Source organism: Ochotona curzoniae, unplaced genomic scaffold (assembly GCF_017591425.1).
Source record: "Ochotona curzoniae isolate NIBS_2020 unplaced genomic scaffold, NIBS_Ocur_1.0 scaffold_4683, whole genome shotgun sequence".
In the NCBI taxonomy this organism is placed as follows: domain Eukaryota; kingdom Metazoa; phylum Chordata; class Mammalia; order Lagomorpha; family Ochotonidae; genus Ochotona; species Ochotona curzoniae.
Window position 1 is genome coordinate 7,828,599 of NW_024467121.1, and position 25,413 is coordinate 7,854,011.

A 25,413-nucleotide genomic window follows, 5' to 3' on the forward strand; every position below is an offset into this window, starting at 1 on the left:
TTTTTTTTAAGATTTATTTATTTGTAAATCAGATATACAGAGAGGGGGAGAGACAGAGAGGAACATCTTCCGTCCGATGATTCACTCCCCAAGTGCCTGCAATGGCCAGTGCTACACCGATCTGAAGCCAGGATCCTGGAGTTCTTCCAGGTCTCACGTGCGGGTGCAGGAACCCAAGGCTTTGGGCCGTCCTCAACTGCTTTCCCAGGCCACAAGCAGGGAGCTGGAAGGGAACTGGAGCAGCCAGGATTAGAACCAGCGTCCATATGGGATCCCAGCGTATTCAAGGCAAGGATTTTAACCGACAGGTCACCATGCCAGACCCTGCATCCACTTTTCAAATTCTCCAGCTTCGATGGAGAGAGAGGGCCCAGGGGACCCCTTTGTAACAGATGCTGGGGAGCACAGGTGGGCCAGAGCCAGGTCAGTCATTGTCATGTGGCTTCTAGCCCATGTGGTCTGGGAGCACAGACTGACTGCAGGCTCTTCCTGCTGCTGGCTTTAAACCAACAACCGTTTCTACTCAGATTTCCAAGGACAGCCAAGCCTGAAGAGCCTCAGCAGGCTCTCCAGTTACTATTTGGGGCTGTCTTCCAGTGCCTCTGAAGGAAGACAGTGGCCCAGCTTATGGCTCTTCAGATGCAAAATGTGTTCTTTTTTCGTGAAATTCCTCAAACCCACCCAACCTTTCTTGGCTCCTTGTGATGATTACAGTCACACTCACACGCTCATGGATGTCAGTCTTCCTCTGTTTCTACTTGGTACCTGTCTGCCCTTAAAAATAGAATCCCTGTGAAGTTTGCTGATTGCCAGCCCCTAGCAGATCTTCCTGCCTGTCAATATGTAGGGGAATTTTAATAAAGCAATGCAAATGCTCCCACCCCACGTATTCTAAAAAACGTCTCCTGGAGCCCCATGAGACATCCCAAGTGCTCATGGAAGATGAGGCTTCCCGCAGAGCAAACGAAAACGAGAGAACAGGACATGATGGCATTGCTTCAGTTTCTGTGATTTGAAAGTGAAAAATGCTGCCCGGTGTCTCTGCTGATCCTCCGGTGGCTGCGGAAGCCAGCATGCAGAAAGCCATTCAGCACCCGACTGCGTTAAGTGGAACCTAATTGCAGAGGACGTGACTCCCCCACAACGCAAAGTCCTTATTTCATTAGCATCACAGATTGGGTTCTGGGGAATGACATTACTGGGTAATTTGTTTACAGTTGAAGCCTTGCAGAGTCTTCCCTCCCTTAATCTGACAATCTGCTCATTCCTAACATTGGAAACGAAACTGACCTATCAGTCTACTTGTCAGCCAAGGCTTATTAGCACAGGAGCCCTAATGAGATGCAATATGAATTCCAGTGAGCATTACCCCTCCCCACCAAGCAACAGTGATCTGCTGTTTCCTCATGATTAATTAAAACAAGCCTCACTATAATAAAGAGAATAAACAAAAGAAGCCTGTTCTGTGATTCTAAGCTAATTGCTTTTTAATTGTACCTCTTTTCTTGCTCGTTTTCAAAATGTGCTTCTCGGAAGTAATCTTCCTGGCTTTGGGTATCAGTTGTCTGTGGAACATCTTCCCTTCAAGGTTGGCACATTCATGTGGACATGCTCCACCATCGTGTCCAACAGCTGTCTGAGTGGTTCCCCTTCAGTCCTTAACCTTCGCTAGGGCTGCATTTTTTTTTTTTTATTCCTTAATCTATCTCCTTTACTCCAGTTTCCTGTTTTAAAATAAATCTGGGAGCAGGTGATTTGTTTTTTAATGTATCAATCCTGTGCGTGGAAGGTTTTCTCACTTCTGTAACTCCAGTGGCATAGGTTTACCTGCTGAGGTTGCAGCCACTCTCTGTAGATGATCCATGCCAGCAGGAGCCCCTGTTGCCGTGCTGCTAACACCTAGTCATTCCCCCAGCCCCTGAGGATGAACCCTCCAAAGTCGTTTTTCTGAAGCCCAAGGTGCCTTTGCTACCCATGCCTCTGCTCCAGGCTAGTGCCCGTTGTGACACCCATTCAGTAACCCCCATTTCACTGACCCTCGGGACCACGTGTCCTGACTCACCGAGTGCCTTGCAGTGGCTCCTGCAGAGCCTGGTCCTGCCTCTGCTGGGTCCTTTAGTGTATCCTGCCACAGCAGCTTTAATCTTAGCGCTGGTAACAGTCCTGTTTTTAAACTAGTCCTTCAGTGCCCTTCCAGTCCTGTGTGGATCTGTGGCGTTCAAGTTTTGGAAGCATGTTGTTGAAATCTGCCTTAACTTGGTACGTCTGGGCCCCTGAATCAGCTCCCACCTCTGGGGCAATCCCAGGGTCTGTCACTACTGCTGAAAGGACAGTGGAGTGCTGATGGACTCCAGTTCTCCTTGCTTGCAGCCTGCAACCCCGTCTCAGCCTGGCAGGGCGACAGACGTGTGTCCCCACAGCCCAAGCTGAGGGAGAACAGTGTTCTTGCCGTGCTCGATGAGAGCCAGGTTTCAGATACCACAGGCGCAGCATCACACGCCTGTTGGAGACAAAGTGGAACATAAAAGAGCAGTGCGCACAGTTGGTTCTGCCCCACAGAAACAACTGCTGTGAACCAGGAAAAGCACATCTCTCGAGGTGTGCTTGATGCACGTGGAGATGGCATTTCTCTGTTTCAAAACACACTTTTCAAAACATGTTAGAAGGATGTCCTCAATGTGTTACTCTTTGCCAAAATCTTTCATGTCTTAAAAAACATCACTCTGGTTGTGGGCTTTTTTTTTTTTTCTCCTTTCCTTCTGACTTTGCAGAAAGCAAGTCACTTATAGCACATGCTTCTTAGCAGTTCCATCTGCCTGTCCTCTCCAAGGGTGACCAAGCTGCAGCTGGCCTGGGCCCCTTGTTCCTAAGGAGCATCTTTCTCTCTCCACAGGTGTCAGCGCAAGCAGTGGAGGGTGGACCTGCCAGCCACCAGCGTGGTGATCACGTTCCACAATGAAGCCAGGTCGGCCCTGCTGAGGACAGTGGTCAGGTGAGGTCCAGAGAGGCCACACACTCCTTCCTTACCCCCAAGGGCAGTGTTGTCTATCTAGACCTAGCTGGGACCCAGGCTGCAGATTCCATCACCTGACTGCTCAGCACAGGGACTCTCCCAGCCAAGACAGGTGGACCCCCTATCCCCAGGTGACACCCCTAAAAGGCCCCAAACCTGCATCTTTTGTGTCTTTCTCAGTGTGCTTAAGAAAAGTCCACCCCATCTCATCAAAGAGATCATCTTGGTGGATGACTACAGCAATGACCGTAAGTACTAAGCCCCCACCCAGCCACGGGCGTTCCTCTTGCAGTGTTGGGAGGTGCAGCAGATCGGAGGATGGTTAGGTCTTAGGGGACCCGGACTCGCTGTGCTGAGAGGCACTGCCTTCTGTGAACTGAGCACTCAATGGGTTCTGCCTCTTTTCTCTTCCTAGCTGAGGATGGCGCTCTGTTGGGGAAAATTGAGAAAGTGCGAGTTCTTAGAAATGATCGGCGAGAAGGTGAGACTCATTTCTTAATTCAACACCAAGACAGTTGAATCCAGATTTGTTTTGTTTTGTTTTCCTGAGCCCAGATGTATAGAAGTGCTTCAGCTGGAGAAGGCAATTAGTTGTCTAGTTTTTTTTGCTGTCTCCCTCTCCCTCCCAGGACCACTTGGGAACTCTTTCCCAGCAAAATCATTAAAAGCTTAACTAATTGAGAAAGTTTGTCTATGAGGGCAGGAGTTCAAATTACATTCTTATTTATGTGTTTAGAAAATCAGCTTCTCTCTCTTTCACAACCCAAAACATCTTATCTGTCCCTTGAGTTACAAGAGTTTAGAATAAAAACAAAGATTTAGCCTTGAGAAGTAATGACTTTACGCTCCAGGCGTCTGATAACATAACTGGGGTTGGAGTTTGACAGCCTGATGAAGGTAAACCATCCAAAACAAAGAGAGAACTGTAATTATATGCTTATGCGATTTTGCAAATGCCAACCTCAGAACCAGCTGTCAGTCTTGTCTCTGCCAGAATTGAGCTCCTGGAGTTGACTTTGTTGGCAGTTAGAAGAGAAACGCCAAAGGGGGAAGAGTATTCTTCTGGAATGTCTGGAAAGGAAGCTCTAATCACAGCGTAATTAACATCTAGAGCCCTGGTGCTGTTGGAGAGCATGGTGGCTGCAATTCAGACTCCTATCACATAAGAATGTCACAGGGCTTGATGTCACCTGCCACTTCTGCTGAGGATGATCCTGTTGATCCCAGAGTTGTGGCTGTGTTCTTGATCAGGGCAAACTCCAGGGCACTTCAGCCAGGGCCCAGAGGCTCATGGGGCAATGCAATGACTGAGCCCATTAGAGCCACGTGGTTAGCAGCATTTTTTAACCAACTAATGTCATAGACCTAGGCATTCACAATGAGTAAGATAGGCTTCGTCCCCAGAAAAGACTTGCTTACTGGACTCACGTGGGTCCCCTAAGTCTAGATCAGTTCAAAACTCGTGATTTGCTGTATTGTCTGATATTCCCTAAGCAGACTATGAAATCCATATATTCATATATTTAAATCCAAGGTGTCTGCCACCCCATGCCATCACCTAGAAAGGGCAAAGATTATCACAGATTAAACAAGAGGAGGAGACAGAAGAGAGAAGTGATGTTTCATGTTGGCAGTCGATACCTGGCTAATCATTTGCTAGCCTTGTCACAGAATACCTTTAACCTGCTTAAAGACCAAAGCAATGCTTCTAGATAGTAACTGTTCCTTGCTTTAAATTAGGGGGCTTATTTGAAGGTAAGGACTCATATTTATGTGCTGTTTTGGAGAAGAGGTGAGGAGGGAAGGTTAGGAGAGGCCAGATCCCAGTGGATCTATATGAAAACATCTGGGCAGAGCAACAGATGAATATGTGACCCCACACATATTTTTACTTGTATGTGTGCATAAATATCAATCTTGGGTGTTCAAATACAAAAGAGGTACCCGCGGTACCTCTAGAAGACAGAAAAGTCACCTGCATACAAAATAAAGCAGCGAACAAGCAATCTGAGGATTAGTAGCGTTGAGATATTTTCTAGTTTTCTGTAAAATTTGTTTTTTGACCCCATGATTATGTTTTTTTTTTTTTAATATTCTAAATATCTGAGTTTGGAAACCTGTCTTGGTTGACTTCTAATCTCATTCCATGTTTTCAGAGAATATACTCTAAGATTTCAGTATTGTGGAAAACTTAAATCTTATAGCTCAAGATTATTCTATAAATTCTGCAGTGGTAGACATCAGAAGCTATATATAAAAGGTCTATCAATGTGGTAATAAGCAGCCATTTAAGACCTTAAAGATGCAGGGTGCTGTTTCTGTCTTTTCCTGAAGGAAGATAGTCCAAATCTGCAACTTTACCTGGGGATTTGTTTCTTTCCCCCATCACACTGACAGCTGTTGATTCATATGTTCAACGGCTACTGTGTGTGTGCACATTTGTGAAGGATATAGCTTCCTGATGGAATAAAACATCTCTCTGCCTCTGGTAATAATATATGTCTTGAAGTCTGCTATGCCCAGTATTAATTTAACTATACCAATTATTTTATGTTGCTCTCTGTTTTTATCTGTAAAAGCCTTTTGAGTATCTGTTTATCTCTTGCATAAAGATTATTGCTAGATCTTGCTTTTTTAAAATCCATTATCATAGTCTTTGATTTTAAATTGGAGTGTGTGGTTCATTTACATGTAGTGTCACTCTTGGTTTAATTGATTCTCTATCTACTGTTTTGTTCTGTATTAGTATCATGTGCCTTTTTGTTTGTTTAAGATTTATGTATTTTATGGGTAGTATGACAAAGAAATCATCCATCTGCTGTTCTACTCCCCGTGGGGCCACAGCTATCAGGGCTGGGCCAGGCTGAAGCTAGGAGTCTAGGACTCATGTGGGTCTCCAGGCAAGTGGCAGGGACCCCAGGATCCAGACCACTTTTTGGTTGGCTGGCTGGTTGGTTGGTTGGTTGGTTTCCCCAACTACATTAGCATGGAATTTGATCAGAAACAAGAGTAACTGAAGCTTGAAACAGCACCCTTGTATAGGACACTCCCCTTGCAAAAGGTGACTTGATCTACCACACCATGGTACTGGCCTCTCATGTGCTTTTGGTTTTCTGTTTCTATGTCCCTACTTTCATTGCCTTCTTTTGGATTAACTTTTTTAAGTATTTGAGTCTTTACTGTTTTTTTGTTGGTTAGTTTGGTTTGGTTTTAGTGGTTGCATTGAGATCACAAGCATACACTTTTCTTAAAGGTTCACTTTATTTGAAAGGTGCAGCAACAGAGAGAAAGGGAGAGACAAAGAAAGAAAAAACTTGTAGCTGTTGGTTCCCTTCTCAAGTGGCCACTACAGCCAGAGCTGAGCCAAACCAAAGCCAGGAGCCAGGAACTCCCATCTCAGTCTCCCAAGCAGATGGCGAAGCCCCAAGTACATGGACCCAGGTGCCTTAGCAGGGGGCAGCGGGCGCAAGCAGCACTTGGATGCGGGATGCCAGTGTTACTGCTGAACCTGCACCGTGATGCCCACACCCACAACATATATTTCAATTTTATAGCTATTGATTAGAGTCAGTGCCATCCTACTTTACAAAAAATATAAGACCCTTCCAAGAGTTCGCTTCCCTTTTCTCTTCTGTGTACTATTAATCATGTTTATCTTCTGCATGGCTTAGCTTTCACAAGGATGTGATAAATTCTTACTTCAAATAGTTCCCTTTTTTAAAAATGAAGAAAAAGACTTCACAGAGAGTCAGACTCATCCTCAGACAGTTCACTTGTGGTATCTTTTCATAAATTTGAGTTCCCATTGAATGCCATTTGCCCCTTAGCCCCAGAAATTCCCGTTAGAACTTTTTGTAGACAACAGACACTCTCAACACTTAGGTTTGCTCAAGTCTTTCTCTGTCCTTCATGACTGCACGATACTTTCCCTCCGCAGAATTCTGGGTAGGTCAGTAGTTTCTTTCTGAGCTCTTGGGAAAAGCTTCTTGCAGCGTCTGTCTCTGTGTTTCGCTCTGGAGAGCGTCGCCTCGTGTCGCGCTGTGCTGCCTGGCACGTTCCGAGTCACGCGTCTGGCTGCTTTCCCGATTCTCTTCATCTTTGCTCTGTGATGTGCCAAGGCTTAGCTTTCTTTATACTTAGCCCTGCTTCAGATCGACTGGTCCCCGTGAGTCTGTAAGGTGACATTTTCCGTGAAGGGTGGGAGCCATTCACGTCTTTATGCTGGCACCCCAGTCGTACTTACAGTGCACCATTTCATGGCGTCCTCGAGGGTGCTTAGACTTTTATGCCCCGCAGTATTATTTTCTCCATGTTCATCAGATAGGTTTATTCTTTTTGTTTTTTCAAGATTTGTATACTTTCATTGGAAAGACAGATACACAGAGAGAAGAAGATACAGAGAGAAAGATCTGTCTGCTGATTCACTCCCCAAGAGGCTGTAACAGCCAGAGCTGAGCCAATCTGAAGCCTCTTCCAGGTCTCCCATGCAGGCACAGGATCCCAAGGCTTTGGGCTGTCCTCAACTGCTTTCCCAGGCCACAAGCAGGGAGCTGAATGGGAAGTGGGGCAGCCAGTGTTAGAACCAGTGCCCATATGGGATCCCGGTGCATTCAAGGCGAGGACTTTAGCCACTAGGCTACTGCACCGGGGCCCAATAGGTTTATTCTTCCTGATTGATCTTCAAGTTCACTGGGCTTTCTACCATCTCCATTCTACAGTTTAGATCAGTCAGTGGTGTTTTCGTTCCACATCATTTTATTTTTCTGCTTTGGAACACACGTTTGGTTGTGCCATATAATTGCCGTTTCTCTCATGTGATTCACCAAATGCTCACTCTTTAAAACCACTCTGAGTTCTTGAGCATAGTTACAACCACCGCTGCCGACTTTGTCTGCTGCTTCTGCATGTGGGTCATCTTCAGGTGCATTTCCATTCATTTTTTCTTGGGTATGAACCACATTTGCCTGTTTTTGCACATGCCCAGTGTTTTTATTTTATGATGAGCATTGTAGGTTGTATTTCTCTTTGAGCTTTGTTACACTGGCCCATTAAACTGCTGCGTGATGATTTTTTAGCTTCTGTAGGCTTGTTTTTTTACTTTGCTGTGTTAAGTGTGTCTGTATTCCCGATACATACTCTTTTTGCTCCTTGTGGTCCTTCTGGAGTTTCTGTAGAACTGACATGATTGCCCAACTCTCTTAGCTTGGCAGTGGTGACATTCTGTACTCTCCATGCACCGGGGAATAGCTATTGGCTTGGTCCTTTCTGTCTTCTCCCCGCTGTTTTCTTCATGGACTCCTTAGAGAATGTGCATGGCGTAGGAGTCAGCCAGGGCAGTAAGAGGTTTCCACAGACTTGGGGCTTGCTGCCGCTGCAGGATCACGTCTTCCGGTTCCTAGCCACTCTAGAAGCTCTAAACTCTGACCTCTGACCCCGCGCCACAAAGGCTGCTGTGCAGTGGATTGGAGAATGACTTTGGGGCAACAGCATGTAGACACACTTCTCACTGCATGGGATTTTTGTCCTTAAAAGGCTAAATCCTACCCTCTAGTTTTTGGATGCTTCAGGCTTCTCAACAACTCTTTCAGGTTTTTGGTTTTTCTTCTTTCTTTTTGTATTTTACTTAATGTTTACCATTGTTGTCAGAGCAAGGGTTTTACTTAAAACCAGCTACTTTACAGTTTCCAGATTTAGGAATCTTGCATTTTCTCCCTGCTCTGCAAGACTCACTGAGAATCCTCTTTGACTGTACAGAAAGAAGGTGACTCATAGGTTGTCACTGGTCCTGAACAGCTGCACCATCTCGACAAAGGCCAGCATTTGTAGCAGAAGCCGTTTGCAGCCACAGCTTCCACAAATAAGCACACCATTTGCAATAGAAGTTATGTGCAAAATGCATATTATTAACAAACCACAAAGATGTAAATTACAGTTAGTTTATATGTGCAATATAGAAAGTTAGGATCAGTAGTATGAATTAATTTTATGTAAAAGCCACACATCCAGGTTATTTGGCTGTGATCAATCTTAGATGATTTATCTTAGATGTAATAGAGTTCACAGCCCTATTGCAACTCTCACCAACACCCTGGAAGTATCTGGGTCACGCCGTCCTCAGCGCAGTCAGTTTGGAAACTGTGGCTGTGGACACTGCACATTTCAGTTGCTCCATCAAGGAAACCTGAATTACATAGAAGCCTTTCTCAGAGGATAGTTCTAAGGTCATCTTCCCAATCATCCAAGTAAATGGAATATATATATATATCAAATAGGACATTGCCTTGGTGACCACGGGGCACCATTGATCCTGCCCACAAGGTCGGATGGTAGATTGTTTAGTACATCAGCCAGAGGCGTGGTTCTCTTCTGCCAGGCTCTGCTCTGACATGCTTTCACACTCCTGTCCACAGGCCTGATGCGCTCCCGGGTCCGTGGGGCTGATGCAGCCCAAGCCAAGGTCCTCACCTTCCTAGACAGTCACTGTGAGTGTAACGAGCACTGGCTGGAGCCGCTCCTGGAGAGGGTGGCAGAGGTGAGGCGGCAGAAGGGCGGATGCCTGGGAGGGGAGGGAAGGGGCCGTGTGAGCTGGCTAGCTGGATTTCTCAATGCCAGAAAACGAGGAAAATACCTTTGATGCATTTGTTTAGTGTCCTTTTGGCAGCAGGAATCTTATCCATGGGAGGAGCTATCCGTTGGCAGCTAGGAGACAGAGATGGGGAGGGCAGGTGGGAGTCCCCTTACTTACACCCAGGAGCCTCCCCCTTCCTTGCCTGCAGTTGTGTAGTCAGCTCCTGCTTTGTGACACTCATGTCTGAGGTGGAAGTGCCAGGACATTGCCGGAGTGGATGGGGGCGTGGACACCACAGTCCACAGTGGGTGAGGAGGAGGTCAGGGCACCCTCTCCATTCCCTCCCCTCTCCCTCCTCTCCAGATTGCTAGGGAGAATTCAGGGCGACCCCCGCACAGTGACCAGGTGGGACTGTCAGAGGACCATCTGCCTGCATGCCCTGCCCCTCCTGCCTTTCTGGAAACATCACCACCAATACCGTGTTTGGCCTTTTATTATGTCTCTTGCCTTTCACTTGTTTTATTGACTGTGCTTCCTTCCCACTAAGAAAGTGCTTTCTTGGGGACAATAAAGCAAGCTTAATGAAAGTATCATAGACATAGAAAGTGAACTCGTTCTGCCTCCAGCATAGCAAGGAGAGCTCACGGCCACTAAGTCATGAAACACCAAATAACTCCAAGCTACCAGTCATTATGAAAATCACATTCACTGCCCTTGATTGAAGTGGAACTGCAAGTTAAATGCTTGTTAGACAGCGCCTCTCCTGAAAGTTGTACCTTCATGTGCTAGATGAGGAAACTGGGGCCTGGGGTACTTTTCATAACAAGTGCAGGCAGCAGAGTCAGGATTGCAAAGCAGTTTTCACTCCTGACTGAGTCCTCCCGCACATGCCCTCCCACCACACCCTCCCCACACACACACACACACACACCTGCTGGGATGAAAGACCTGCCCAGGAATCCTTACCCCTTCCTCTCCCAACCTCTCCCTCTGCCAGCAAGCCAGCCCACACTATCATGGTGAGGGCACTCAGTGCTGCAAATAGATGCTGTCGGACCACCCTCGTACCCTACCCTGAAACTAGGGAGCGCCTGACCTCAGCCTTTTAAGGCCACATTGAGCCCAGCCAGGAGGATGTCCTGCGCCTGGCACCAGCTGGGCTCACCTCTCCCCATGACCTTCCACCCAAGGTGGTGGTGCTTTGTGATGTGCCCTCCATGTTTCCCTTTATGTGCCGTGTTCTCAGTCCTGCGGAGCCTGCCGCTGAGTTGCGTCCCCAAGTCTCTTCTCCTGGCTAATAAGGGTTCTTCACGGGGCTGAAGGGAAGCGCTTCCTCTTTGGTTGACTGTCAGCGTGAGGCACAGTTGGCAGTGTCTCTCTCCCCGCTGCAGTCATCCAAATGTCACGAGGTCACAGACATTAAAAGGTTTTACGCTCAAAACCTTACCAGAAGGATGGCAGTGTAGCACAATGAAACACCTCTGTCTGAGAGGAAATTTCTTAGATGGAATTGCAGCTGAGGCAGACTGAGAATCTGAAATTCTCTGGGTTAATTTGATTTACCTTCTGCTGTAATATTATTTTCTCTCTCTCTCTCTCCCTCTCCCTCCCTCCCTCCCCCTTCCACACACACACACAATACTATTCACATTTTGCCATAGAAGTGTGTCCCCAGGTCAGTTATGTCTGCATTTTAGCAATGGGTTCATTCTTAAGGCTTGCAGCAGCTCAGACCTCGGTAATAACTGACATTAAGTGCCACCAAGCTTGGAACCTGTGAGAGTGAAAGCTGTGGGATTTGGCATGCCGGGTGGGGAGGCCAGAGTACGCCTTGGCACAGCAGTGAGGGTGTGCACCGCCTGTAGCTCCCTGACACGGAAGACTTCAGGCAGGCTGGTTCTTCAGAAATCTTGGTTAGCATTCTGACCTCATCTTTATCCTCATCTTAGGACAGGACTCGGGTCGTGTCGCCCATCATTGACGTCATTAACATGGATAACTTCCAGTATGTGGGGGCATCGGCTGACTTGAAGGGCGGTAAGTGTATATTGCAGTTCACCTGTCTGGCCACCTGTCATCGTCAGGAGCGACCGTGGCAGTGTGTGCTCTGAGTAAAGAGCATCTGTGTGTTTATCAAGTTGGGTTGCACCAGAAGAAAGAGAGAAACTTCGCAGCCTTCCTTACAGCACATGCCCTGTCCCCTGCTTGCCTCCCACCTCCTTGACCTTCTGTTGCTTTTGGAGCCATGTGGCAGTGCCAACATTTGAGCGTGCTTTCTGATGTGAGATGATAGAGCCCTCCCTGCTAGGAGTCTAGGAGAAAGAGTCTACATTCTTTTATTTTGCTTGCTTGCTTTGCCCTGAGGGAAGCTTGTGTATCAAAGACTATCCTGGTCCTGGGGGGTCCTTGCAGCCTCCACAGGTGATCACTCACACCTACCCCCCAATCCAAACAGCCATTTGATTAAAACTTCGTTACCCTCTCTTAAGAAGCATCGAAGGCCTCAAAGAGCTTGTGTTTTTGTGAGCTACGTCTGTCTACTCCTGTGGCCTCAGACGTCAAGGCCAAATCTTACTGAAGCTCGAGCAAGCATGCCCCATGCCCATGCCCACTGTCCGCCAGCCTGCATTCTCCAGGAGACTCTAGCAGGTACAGGGAGGCCTGGGAGGTTTCGCTATAAATGTCCGCAGAGTTTGGCATCACAGACCCACCTGAGCCTGGAGAACTGCTGATCTCATGGAAGCGAAGTCCCTCCACCCCTTTGTGCAAGGACGCATTATGCTACAGGCAGCTCTCTCTCTTGCGGTCTGGGATCTTGGACCTACGCCACCACATAGCTCCTCTACAGGTTGTCAACACATCCTTCACCCTGTGAGCCTGACAGCTGCACCTGGACCCACTGCTGAACCCTTGTCTCAGCCGTCTGTCATTTATTCATTAGGAAGTAGCCTGGTAGCTTCGCCCAGACCTATTGATTCTTCACACCTGAGAGCAGCAGGCTCTTTCCAGCTGGCCAGCATCCCCACTTTCTTTCTGTAAGATGAGGGATGTCTTCATTGATACCCTCTATGGCACCCTCCCCCCAACATCCTTAGTTGATCAGAAGAGAATGGATTATTTCAGATAGTTACCTTAGAGGGACAACTGACAGATTTCTCCATTCATTCATTGGAAAGGCAGGAAGTTGGATTCGAAATAAAATATTTGGAGGCTGGCATGGTGGCCTAGCAGCTAGTCCTTACCTTGAATGCCAGGTTCCCATAATAGTCACTGGTTCTAATCCCGGCGGCCCTGCTTCCCATCCAGCTCCCTGATTGTGGCCTGGGAAAGCAGTCGAGGACAGCCCAAAGCCTTAGGACCCTGTACCCATGTGGGAAACCCAGAAGAGCTCCTTGCTCCTGGCTTCGGATTGGTGCAACACCGGCCATTGCGGTCACTTGGGGAGTGAATCATTGGACAGAAGATCTTCCTCTCTGTCTCTCCCCGTCTCTGTATATCTGACTTTGCAATAAAAATAAATAAATCTTTTTTAAATATGAAAGATTTGGGATTTGGGTGGGATGCAGGTGTTCGAAGCAATAGCCCAATCCATTGCAGCAGAGTCTCACCTCAATTAAAAATCTTAAAAAATTTTAAATTAGACCCCAACTCCTGAGAAAACAGGTGTTGGTACTGCTTAGAGACTGGACGTGGCCCTGCCTGCCTTCCCTGGGCCTTGTTGTGACAAGTGGGCCATTTTCCTCTGCTCTTCAGCGTCATCAGTGAGCAATGCCCTGATAACTACGCCAGCCTCTTCAGCTTGTTCAGGGATTCAGGCTAGCAGGTGTGAGGACAACATCACCTCAGCATTGGCTGCAGCTGGCAGTGACAAAGCAGCAAGCCTTCCCAGGGGCCTCTCCAGGCGACAGGGGTACATTCAAATTTGGAAAAACAAACTTAAGGGAAGATTCGTAGGCGACAGTAAGAAGTACAGTGTTTGCACTTTAAAGCTTCAGGGAACATCCCTTCGATAGCGGGCAGCATCAGTGCTCCGAGCATCTCGCTCCCCTGAGGGTTTGGAGGAGCCGAGATCTGATGGGCTGTAACTCTTCCTGGGTGGCTGTCGAGGATAGCACAGCCCTTGGAGGGCGAGGGAGGAATGCCAGCCTTGTACTGGGTCTGAATGACCAGATTCAATCCTAGAGAACATTGTGTGAAGTTGTGTTTGAAAAGAAAAATCAGGGATGCCATTCCAAATAGCCCTTCTATCTAGTGTAGCTGAACTCTTTGGTACAAATTCACATGCACACACACACACACACACACACACAAAGGCAAAAATAACGAACATTTTTTAAAAAGGTAATGATATGTTGTTGACTACTTTATTCTCTGTACATGCAATAACTCAGAAATTGCCCTTCTGGTTTGCACTCAGTGTGTTTCAGGCAGACTGCCTGACTCCAGAGAGAATTGGGAGAACCTGCAGCAAGATTTCCTGGTGTGTTTGGGCCCCAGCTGCTCCTGCTCCTCTTGCTGGAGCCTGCTCCACTCTATTGTGAGAAAGCAGAAAGATCTTTATATTCCAAAGCTTTGGTTCAACATGCCTAACTGGATAGAAGGGCCGGCATGGCGGCCATTTAAAACGAGAAGATAAGAAATCCAGACATGGCACTGGGGGAGAAAGAGAGAGAGCAAGCCAGAGCGCTGTTGAGCTGACGTGTGGTGTAAGATTGGGAGGTAGAGGGCCCTGGAGTAATCAAGCTTGGCTCTCAGACCCTTGCAATTGGGAAAGCAGGAACCACAAGTGTTCCCAGGACGTCTGCTGTCGCACCTGGAGTGCTGCAGCAGGTGGGCCGGCCTCGGCATGCGTCCAGGTCCCTGTGAGGGAGTCCTCACCCCTGGGCCCTGCCTGGTGCCCGAAACCACATGCAGGTCACAAGTCATGTTCTTTCACCCAGTGTGGTCAGTGGATTGTAAAAAGGAAGTAATATAGGTGTCACATGGCTGTTGGCGTAATTCTGTGACTTCCTCCGGTTTTTTCACCTGAAAATTGTCACACATCTGTGTCTTGTCCCCAGTCTGTTCTTGCTACAAATACAGGTTTTCTAGCAATCAAGTTCGAGTTTGCAGACCCACAGTCCCTGTGCCCTCCTCTGTGTTCTCATCGTGGGGCAGCCTGGGAGAGTGCTACCAGTCGACAGGCAGTGGTCTTGCCACACCGACCACAGCACTCTATGCACTGTGCATTTCAGCTCGCACCTTTGGAGATGAGAAAAGGAGTGGCAGGAGAAGACTACAGTGCACGCTCTGCCCTCTAGTCCCCAACCCACAGCAGCACCCTCGGGGCCCACATCATCCTCTTCATTTCTCAGTTTCCTTCTGGTGTCCACTCAGCCTAACCCAAATGTCACGTGTTTGTCACCTGTGCAGGATGGGGTAGCAGGAACAATCAGCCTCTGTGTTTCTTCCTGGCCGGCAGGTTTCGATTGGAACTTGGTGTTCAAATGGGATTACATGACGCCTGAGCAGAGAAGGTCCCGGCAAGGAAACCCCGTTGCCCCCATAAAGTAAGTGCCAGCTGACCCTCGGGGTGCCCCTTACAGGTGAGACCCCATCCTCTTGCTCTGGCTCCCCTACTGGGGCCTATGTTACCTGGAGAGCTGGGCAGGCCCTTCACCCTCTGCCCTCCTCTCTCCCCTCATCTTTGCCCAAGGAACAAGTACCTTGAGAGCGTAGACGTAAGGTCCTCTGAGGTTTCTTTTTCTCAGGTGAAGTTTGGCAAATATTCCTAAGGTAGATCTGTCCGTTCCGTACGTGGCTTTATGTTTAGGATGTAGAAGAGCTTCTGTAGCAGAGAGGGGTCTCAGGAACCCCCATAGGAGAGGATGGGGGGTTGGCATGAGTCCTGCTGCTGCCACCTGTTCCTTGTCTCACCTCTCTCTCCACCCCCACTCCTGGCAGCAGATGTCAACTCCCCTTGTGCCCTGAGACTTCCGGGATGTGCAGAGGATTCAGGGTGGGAATCAGAAACTTTCTCTGGGCCAGGAGAGCACAGGGGACACCCGGTTCAGTGAGGTAGTCTCTATGGAGCACCAGACTGGAAACTAATACCCAGTACAGCTGCAGCAGACATTTCCAACAGCCTACCGGGATCCAAGTTGCGAGGAGAGGGGACTATGTGAGCCGTGAGCCACTCCCCAGGACTGGGTCCTCCCTTACACAAAAGAAGGTGGACCCATGACCGTGACAATTGGAGCTGACATTTCAAGTGCTCCCTGAGCTTGCTAGGTGCTCTCAGTGTTGCTTCTTATAGTGCTTTCAGTTACTCTGTAAGGGAAACAGAGGCACAGAAAGGCAGGAGAGGGCCTTGTGTGGGGTGGCTTGTCACCAAAGAGTTCCCAGCCTATGCAATGTGGCCCTGCCGAGAGATGTTCAGTCTAGCCCCTGGCACCATGGGATTGTTCAGGCAGAGCCAGCAAGGAGACAGTGAAGGCCGTGGTGGTGAAGCTGAGAGGAGCCCAGGGCTCAGGGTCAGGATCCAGGCTGTTTGCAGCTGTCCTGAAGGTCAGCTGTTAGCGGGGGCTTGGCCCTGGCTGACCATGCTGCCGTTTCATCTGCCTACCCACTCCACCCCTCCAGAACCCCCATGATCGCTGGCGGGCTGTTCGTGATGGACAAGTTGTATTTCGAGGAGCTGGGGAAGTACGACATGATGATGGACGTGTGGGGAGGAGAGAACCTGGGTATGTATCATGCTCGCACCAGACGTCTGTGCGTGTGCACAGCACCTGTTTGGAAATGCCTTGTGTAAGACATAAACCATGTCCACCTTAGTTAGAGCGGAGGATGCCAGAAGACAGAGAAGGTCTTTGACGGAAGTCACCAACTTGCAGGTCATTTGACAGCTGGAGTGTCTGAGTGCAGAGCTGCAGGTCTGTAGCTGAGCTGGGCAGAGGGAATGTGAGCCCAGGGAGGCTGGGAACAGATTGCTTTGTCATCCGGGATGTCAGGCAGCGTGGCCATTAATCCCTTCTTGATTACTTTTGTGAATGACTGATTGACTTAATTTTAAAAAATAACTCATGAACTTGCTAAACCCACCCCCACCCTTCCACTGGGTTTAATTGGAATGAAATTTTGTAGACGGTGGTCTGTGCTGATAGAGGACTGTTGAGTTCTATCTGCTTGCTTCGTGGGGTTTTTGTTGTTGTTTTTCCCCATGGTTGTGGTTTTGTCCTGCTTGTTCCATGGGAAACCTTTCATTTCAAGTGCTCCAAGGCCCGAGCCACTTCTCCCGACTGTTGGACGTTTTTCAGTGACCCTGAACGTTGGGGTGGACCTGGGAGGAAAGACAAGAAAGGTGATGAGACTGCTGTTGTTTTTGTTGGCCTCAAATGAAAGGGCCAGCCTGTTATTTTTCTACCGTTCAGGGATGTAAGAGAAACCGAAAAGGGGTCCCACACCAGTTTCATGTGGGATGCTGTTAGGGTTTTTAGTGATTCATGTGCTTTAGGTGGAGTAACTTCAGCATTTGAAACAAGAGACACTTTAGATTTATTAACTCCTATGGGGGGAGGTCTGTGTTAGTCTAAAGAGCCAAGGTATGCCAAACATGTGGAAAGTTCTGGAGCATGTTCTAGAAGGAGGTGGTTCCCCGGCAGGTCCCCACCAGGTGGTCGGGAAGCTTCTGTGCTGCTGGGACGTGTACTGGTGCGGAACCACTCCCTCCAGACCCCATGGGTCACTTGTGTCTCCTTCCCTGTCCCAGAGATCTCGTTCCGCGTGTGGCAGTGTGGTGGCAGCCTGGAGATCATCCCGTGCAGCCGCGTGGGACACGTGTTCCGGAAGCAGCACCCCTACACGTTCCCAGGCGGCAGCGGCACCGTCTTTGCACGGTAAGTAGTTAGGGGATGAGCAGGGATTAGAACGAAACAGTTTGCTGCTGAGACAGGTGTACAGCAGATTCTAGTCAGCACTCAAGGGGAGGAAGTGTTGATATACAGCGGGTGGTGCAGCCACATTCCGGACCTTGTGCTGGTGAACAGCTCAGCGGTAGCCGAGGTGGGTTGGGGATACTGACTGGAGAGGAGCAGTCCCTGCATGTGTGCGGGGCTGCACTGCTGTCTGCTGCTTGGGGTAGTGTGTGCAGAGACTCACACTTTCACATGTGAATGCCCCCAGGACTGAATGTCCTTACTGTCTTACGAGAAAATAAGATTGATGTATTTGAGGCAGAGATCTTCCATGCCCCAGTTCACTCTCCAGATGGCCGCAGCAGGTGGCGCTAGTTCAGGCTGAAGCCATTCCTAGCAGTGACTCCAAATATTGGGCCATCTTCTGCTTCCTTCCCAAGTGCATTAGCAGGGAGCTGGATTGGAACTGGAGCAGCCAAGACACTTAACTGGCACTCCACTGGGGTGCTGGTTAATGGTATCACAGGCTGTGGCATTAACTGCCACACCTGGGGAGCATCAACTGTTCCCCTGGGGAGTTAAGGAAGAACAGCTTATGTATTACCACTCAAGACACAATGAAAGAGTGTATTGCCTTGCTCCATTTTTAAAAAAGATTTATTTAATTTTGTTGGAAAGGCAGATATGCAGAGAGGAGAGACAGAGAGGAAGATCTTCCATCCGATGGTTCACTCCCCAAGTGGCTGCAATGGCTGGAGCTGAGCCAGTTTGAAGCCAGGAACCCGGAGCTCCTCCAGGTCTCCCACATGGGTGCAGAGTCCCAAGGATTAAGGCCATCCTCAACTTCCTTCCCAGGCCCAAGCAGGGAGCTGGATGGGAAGCAGGGCCGCTGGGATTAGAACCGGAGACCATACAGGATCCCGGCGCGTGCAAGGCGAGGACCTTAACCACTATGCTATCACGCCAGGCCCGCCTTGCTCCATTTTATGCTGTTTTAGTAGAACAACACAGAATGGGTAATGTATAAGGAACAGATATTTGCATAGTTCTGGAGCCTGGGAAGTCCAAGGTAAAGGTGTCCGCACCTGGTCAGGGCCTTCCTGCTGCACTTGCTACAGCAGAAAGGCTTACACAGCGTGAGAGAGGGCAAGAGGTGGCTAGCTTGCCCTCTGTAATACACACCTTTGCTCTCTGTGAGAGTAGCACCCCTATGCCTTATTGCCTTTTCAAACTAGAGCTTTGGTCCTGTGTGATGACTCAATTGGCTAATTCTCTTCCCTGCAAGCACTAGGATCTCATATGGACACCAGTTTATATTCCAGCTTCTCCATTTCCCATCCAGCTCCCTGCTGTGGCCTGGGAAAGCAGTGGAGGATGGCCCACAGCCTTAGGACCCTGCACCCACATGGGAGACCCGGAAGAAGCTCCTGGCTCTTGCCTTTTATCAGCTCAATTCTGGTCATTATAGCCATTTAGGGAGTGAATCAGCAGTTGGAAGATCTTCCATTGTCTCTCCTTCTCTCTGTATATCTGTCTTTCCAATAAAAGTATGTAAATCTTTAAAACTAAATAAAAAAGTAATACTGGTGCTTTGTTATCGTGACAGTTAAATGCAGCATGAATTTCAACATTTAAATATGCTTCAGCATTTAAATACAGAAAAAACTAAAGTCACATAAAAAATGTATGGATATAATTCATGGCAGGAATCAGGAACATTTTAGTAAACATGGCGAGCTTTCTGAAGAATGACAAATGGCCATTCTGTCACATCAGGGTTTTGCGCCCTAGGGAATTCCTGTGGGTGCTAAAAGTAGATTAGTGCATAGGCCGGGCCCCAGGTGATTCCCTTCTGGCGGTGGGTGGCAAAGCTCACAGCAGAAGGAATGCTCTGAGGTCGAGCCTCCACAGCCCATAAGGTCAAGGGTGCTCTGGACCGGGAGGGAGGAGAGCGTGGGAAGGGGCCTGTGGAGGACAGGGCACGTGAGCTGGGAGAGCAAGGCGGGGAGGCTCCCTGTAGGAGAGGTAGGTCCAGGCTGTGGACATCAGGGAGTGGTTGGCACGTGCACATCCAAGAACCAGAAGGAAGCGAGGTGGCAGGAGCTGAGGGAATGAAGGGACAGTGGACATGGGTGTGGGAGAGCTAGGCAGGCCAAGCCCTTTACCCTGAAAGTCTTAGGAAATGTTGATTGTTTTGATGACACAGGGAAGCCATTGAGGGTTTTAAGCAAGGGCCTGAATTCTCTACTTAATAGCTTCAGAAAGGTCGTACTAAGTGCTGGGTGGAGATGATGGGAGATGACCGCATGCTAGAGTGGTGTGTATGTTTCGGCCAGAAGGACCTCTGGATACTGTTGCAGTAGCTATGGTTTAATATTTAAAAAAAAAAAAAATACTGGTTAATTTGAAAGGCAGAATGACAAGGAGAGGGAGAAACAGAAAGAGTGGCCTCTTCTGTCCGCTGGCTCACTCCCCAAATGCTCACGACAGCCAGGATTGAACCCAGCCTAACCCAGGAACCAGGAACTCCATCTGGGTCCCCTACATAGTACTTTAGCCATTACCTGCTGCATTCCAGGTGTTGCTGTGTTGTCGCATCGAGGAGACTGGGTTAAAATGGGTATCAGGTTCTTTCCGCAGTCAGTGAGTGGACAAGTGAAACCAGCACCAGCAGGCCCAGGGGGCTGAGGATTTGAGGCTACCTTGACCAAATTTCTCTGCTCAGTAGACAGGAAAGGTTACCTTGCAGTTAGTCATTAATTAAGAAATGTCTCCCTCATTTAAGAATGTAAGCAATTTAAAAACATTATGTGATTGGAATTCATAAACCCTTTAAACTGTTAGGGCTGCAAGGGATGTGGAACAATATCCTTGAATGGACTCCTTTCTTCCTCCTGATGAAGCAATTGGGAAGGCGTAGGGCTCATGTCATACCTCCAGCAAGCGTAGGTCAGGTTCAAGGGAGAGGTCACTAAGCAAGACCCCAGAACGCTTCTAGGACTCTTTAGTGGCTCTTCGTGGAAATGATACTTAGGCACCAGCTTCTCCCAGCACTTAAGGTACTCACTGTTAACATTTATGTATGTTTTCAGAAAAAGTCAGGAATGACCCATCTCATTGTTACACCACACTGTACCTTAGCACTCTTAGAATTGACTCTCTCACTCCCTTCCCCCCACACACGTGTCCCTGGGTGCTGCTGCATAGCCTGCTGTGTTTCCGTGCAGTGTCAAGTCAAGGGCATCCTGAGAAGTGCACCTGCATGTTTCATGCCCTCTGAGCTCACATGAAGCCCACTGATTTGATCACCTGCCTGTATTTGGCCCCATAATGTACCTAATGTTTCCTTCCTTGCCATTATAAACAGTGCTGCAGGGAGCATGATTTCACATAAGTATCAGTCCTGGTGGATTATCTGCTGTAGGTAAATCTCGGCTCCAAGCATAGGTGTGCGCATGTATGTTGTCCCGGGAGTCTCCTCAGTGGTATTCTGAACTGGCCATCTATCTTCTGCTTCATTAGGAGGGACAAGATACAGCAGCACATCACAGAAATTTTGCTGGCGTTTAGCTCAGGTCGTATGAATGGCCACCGTTTAGAAGCCGTCCCTGGAGGGAAGGGGGAGCATTGCCTCCTAACTGTGTGTGTTTTGGAAGGACAGCATGCCCCATGCTTGGCTTCTAAGGAGGACTCGCTGTAGGCCTGCCTCGGAAGTGGGCTCGGGCTGTGAGAGCAGAGGGCTTCGCTGTGTTAACGGCTGTGTCACAGGTGCTTTATAAGGATCTGTTGGCAGGATGGGCCACTGGTGGGTCCCCCTGTGGTAGCCGTTAAGTACATCAGGCATTGAAAAGTAACAGGTCCTAAGGGCCCTATTCATAGTCGTGGAACCATGGGGACCCCTGCCCGACCGTGCCCTCAAGCAGCAGGAAGCCCAGATGTGGGCTGTGAGGTGCCTAGCCCCTTCTGCCACTATTCCTGATCTCAGAGGTCAGGGCTGCAGAAGAGAAAGCAATTTGAGTAGCAGCTCTTGTCTGAGAGCTGTGTGGCTGTCTTAGAGTCATGCCCATGCTGAGAAAGACCGTGGGGACCAAGACTAGTCCACAGAACAATGCGAATTCCCCTAGTCATGTTCTGTCCTCTTGTGTGATGCAATCCCAGTCCCTTCTTTGGAAATCCTGCCTGTACTGTGGTCCTAACCTAGACTTCTGCTTATTGATAGTCTGAAAGAGCCAAGACTGCCATCCTATTGGTCAGTAACTGGCTGTCCAGAACCCCAGCTGGAGGGGTAAGGGACAGGGAGGAGGCTCTGTGCCTCCAGGTGCCTTCCTTGGTCAGACTCCTCTCAGACAGGTGCACCCCAGGGTGGTGCTGACAAAAGAAGGCAACTCACACCTCCAGACTGATTTTGTTTCTAGTAACACCCGGCGCGCAGCAGAAGTCTGGATGGATGAATACAAAAATTTCTACTACGCAGCTGTGCCTTCCGCCAGAAACGTGCCCTATGGGAAGTAAGTACCTCAGCATTCTCACGCCCAATGTGGGGGATCCCCATGGCCAGTTCTGAAGACAGCTGATGCCAACCATCCCGTGGCCCTGCTCAAGGCCCCAGAGGGGTTGCCAGGTTCCGAGTCTGGACAGTCAACACTCTCCCTGCTCCCAATCCTGTTCTCAGTGGATTTGCATATTTGCTGGAAAGAGCCTATTTGTTCCTACAATTTATAAAGGCCGCTTTCCCCCAACCCTGTCTTTCTGCAGTATTCAGAGCAGATTGGAGCTTCGGAAGAAACTTAGCTGCAAGCCTTTCAAGTGGTACCTTGAAAATGTCTATCCGGAATTGCGGTAAGTCCCCAGGGACCCCGAGTTGAGCCATGCAAGAGCTTAGAAAGGCAAGATTAGGGAGGGGTGGGGGCCTGGAGAGGTGGAAGGAAGGTTGAAATTCCAGCACCAGGCCTGGAGCCAGGACTGGTGCCCCAGGGTTCACACCCTCACCCCATGGCTGACCCTATGCTTCTCTGAGAAAGTCCCTCTGCTGGGGTCCTTACCCTTGTGGTTCCGCATGCCTTAAAAAAGAACCTCAGGAGATGGAGGGGTTAGGGCTGGCAGGAGGACTGCAGACAGAGAGTAACTAACATAGCCACAGTCGTGTCTGCTGCCTCCAAGCACATTGCACAGCCATGCCTTCCGTGGGCCCACTGGGCATCAGGTGCGCCCCCAGGGCTATGCTCTGCCCGCTTCCCTCTGGCGTTGGGATTGATGATGGCAGAAATCCTCATTGGAGCCTTAATTTTGCCCGGGGCCTTGCTTTCAGCTAGCACAAACTCCCCATCCCACCAGAACACCCATCACCCAGTCAGAACACATGTAGGTCTGCAGGCAGGCAGGCACCCTCAGAGCTACATCTTCTTAAAGGGGCTGTCAGACAGATGGGGCCTTACCTAATGTGGCTCATTTCTTACTTGGAATATTCCCTGAACATTCTCAGTGGCTGCCATTACCAACAGCATGGGGTGCTCTGAGTGCCCAACTCACTGCCATGATCGCCATGCTAACGGCTCCTCCAGTGTCACCATCAGGGAGGTTTGTTTGAGAAGTGGTAAGGCACACCATCTCCACGGTTTTGAAAGGAACAGACATGGCAGCCTGTGTTCCCCAGGATGAGAGGGGAGGACTTCCTGTCTGCTTCCCTACCCGCCAGTGAAGCCTGGCTCTTGGTGGGGGTTAAAGACAGTGACAGTTACTGGCAGGAAACCCCCATCCTCGCCCCCACCACCACTTCAGAGAGGGGCTTTGCCACACTGTGGTTTTTTTAAATTGTTTTTTTAGATAATTATTTATTTTAATGTGAAAGGCAGAGTTACAAGAGGATGAGAGAGAGCTTTTCCATCTGCTAGATCACTTTCCAAATGGCCCAGAGCAACCATTTGAAGCCAAAAGCCTGGAGCTTCTTCCAGGTCCCCCCAAGGGGTGCAGGGGACTCCTTTCTCAAGCATATTAGTAGAGAGGTGAATAGGAAGTGGAGCAGCTGGGACTCAAGCTGGCACCCATGTGGAGTGCTGGCGTTGTGGGCAGAGCCTTAATCTGCTTTGCCATGGTGCTGCCACCCAGAGCAGAGGGTTTTATCCCCATCATGCCTCTCATTTTGCTGTTGCTATTGTGATCACCTACAACCTGGTGGATGGGAGTGACACAGAAACCACAGTGTCTCACTGAATGGGACTGGCACTGCTGCCCGCACCTGCATCAGAGGCACTCAGCACCCAACCAGCCGACATAGCTGCTTTCCCTGGCCACAGGAGGTTCTGTGCGTTCCTGTGTTTAATTTTTTTTTTTTTTTTTTTTTAGATTTTTAGATTTATTACTTATTGGCAAGGCAGAGCTTCAGAGAGATCTTCCATCCATTGGTTTGATTCTCCAAATGGCCACAAGGCCAGACTACACCAGCCCAGACCCAGGAGCTTCTCCCAGGTCTCCCACATGGGTGCAAGGGCCCAAGCACCTGAGTCATCTTGGGCTGCTCTCCAAAGCTTACTAGCAGAGGGCTGGATTAGAAGTGTAGTAGCCAGGATTCAAACTGGCACCCATATGGGATATGGGCCCCCTACCTGTATGCCTTTATTGTCTGTGATCATACCCTCCATTTCCTTGAGCAAACCCATGCAGGCCAGGAGCCTGATTCCCTGCTACTGCACACCTGTCTGCTTGGGCCTGCTAAGGTGCAGAGAGAGTGGGTCACATCTGGAAAAAGCACACACACGGGAGCGTGGTGATGGGGCTTAGGACCAAGGGGCAGGTCTCACTAAGAGCCACATTTCCCTCACCCTCTGACAGCAGGTCACTCCTGTAAGTCAGGGCCTATGTCTGCCTTAAAGTGCCCGCGGACAGGGTCTGCCCAGGGTCATTTTCACCCTAATCTTGCATGACATCTAATCGACCAGCACTGAATTGTATCAGGGACTTTGCCTTCCCATGAAAGCTCTCCTGGAACAGTCCTTTGTGCAGTCTTAGAGTTAGCAACCCAGAGGCTCCTAGCCGGGCCGTGCCCCTGAGGCAGCCTGCAGCAGTAGGGCAGAGTCCCTGGCAGCTGGCCGCCTCCATGCCCTTCCTGCTGCCCAGGCAGGAGCCACTGAGCCAGGAGGAGAGTGGGCGGAAGCATGGCGTCATACAGAACAACTCAGCATTCTCACCTTGCCTCCCAGGGTCCCGGACCATCAGGATATAGCATTTGGAGCCTTGCAACAAGGAACCAACTGCCTGGACACGTTAGGACACTTTGCCGATGGTGTCGTTGGAGTCTATGAGTGTCACAATGCTGGGGGGAACCAGGTATGTGTCGGGGTGAGCCTGAGCACCTGCAGGCCGAGAGTGAGCACAGACTGGGGAGAGATCCTGGAGTTCAGAGGCCTGGCTGCCACCTGTCCCCTGGGAGGAAGAAGTATCTGCAAGGAAGCACTGGGCTCCTGCTGGTCAGAGCCTCTTTGGCAGGGGCTATGGGATATCGTGGGTCTTTGACTGACACATCAAAGGTGACATCACTCAGCCAGACAATACCACAGGGGCAAGGGTGCTCCAGTCAGAGGTGGGATTAGTGTCTGTTGCTCCCCCCAGCATGCAGGCCATGCTGGTGGACCCAGTCTGATCCTCCCGGACCATCTGCCAGTTCGCTTTGTCCTGCCGCGTGCTTACCCTGAAATCACGCACCACCTCTGCCCACTGTGTCTCTGTCTGGACTTTAGTGTGATGCACCTGCCTGTCTAGCGTCCCTCCTTAGTAGGTACTTATGCTATTATCACAGTTGTCCCCTTCTTCTTGTTAGGTCATGGTACCCAAAAGTATAAACTGTTCATTGTTGGCTGCCTTAGTTACACACGTACAGACACACACCTTTCTCTAGAGGCATAAAAATCTACCACATTCTGCCCATACTCTAAAGGAGATGC

General features: G+C 49.3%; 1 protein-coding gene across 1 annotated transcript in view; it reads left to right on the forward strand.

The window, feature by feature from the left end:
* The window catches only part of GALNT2 (polypeptide N-acetylgalactosaminyltransferase 2), a 171,052-nt gene that overhangs the window by 135,351 nt on the left and 10,288 nt on the right, over nt 1-25,413 (forward strand). The window contains exons 4-14 of the mRNA XM_040968047.1: nt 2,894-2,992; nt 3,194-3,261; nt 3,429-3,494; nt 9,424-9,545; nt 11,531-11,618; nt 15,043-15,130; nt 16,203-16,306; nt 17,332-17,458; nt 21,892-21,984; nt 22,232-22,315; nt 24,673-24,799. Of these exons, the coding sequence (XP_040823981.1) occupies nt 2,894-2,992; nt 3,194-3,261; nt 3,429-3,494; nt 9,424-9,545; nt 11,531-11,618; nt 15,043-15,130; nt 16,203-16,306; nt 17,332-17,458; nt 21,892-21,984; nt 22,232-22,315; nt 24,673-24,799 (1,066 nt within the window). The remainder of the gene's footprint in view (nt 1-2,893; nt 2,993-3,193; nt 3,262-3,428; nt 3,495-9,423; nt 9,546-11,530; nt 11,619-15,042; nt 15,131-16,202; nt 16,307-17,331; nt 17,459-21,891; nt 21,985-22,231; nt 22,316-24,672; nt 24,800-25,413) is intronic.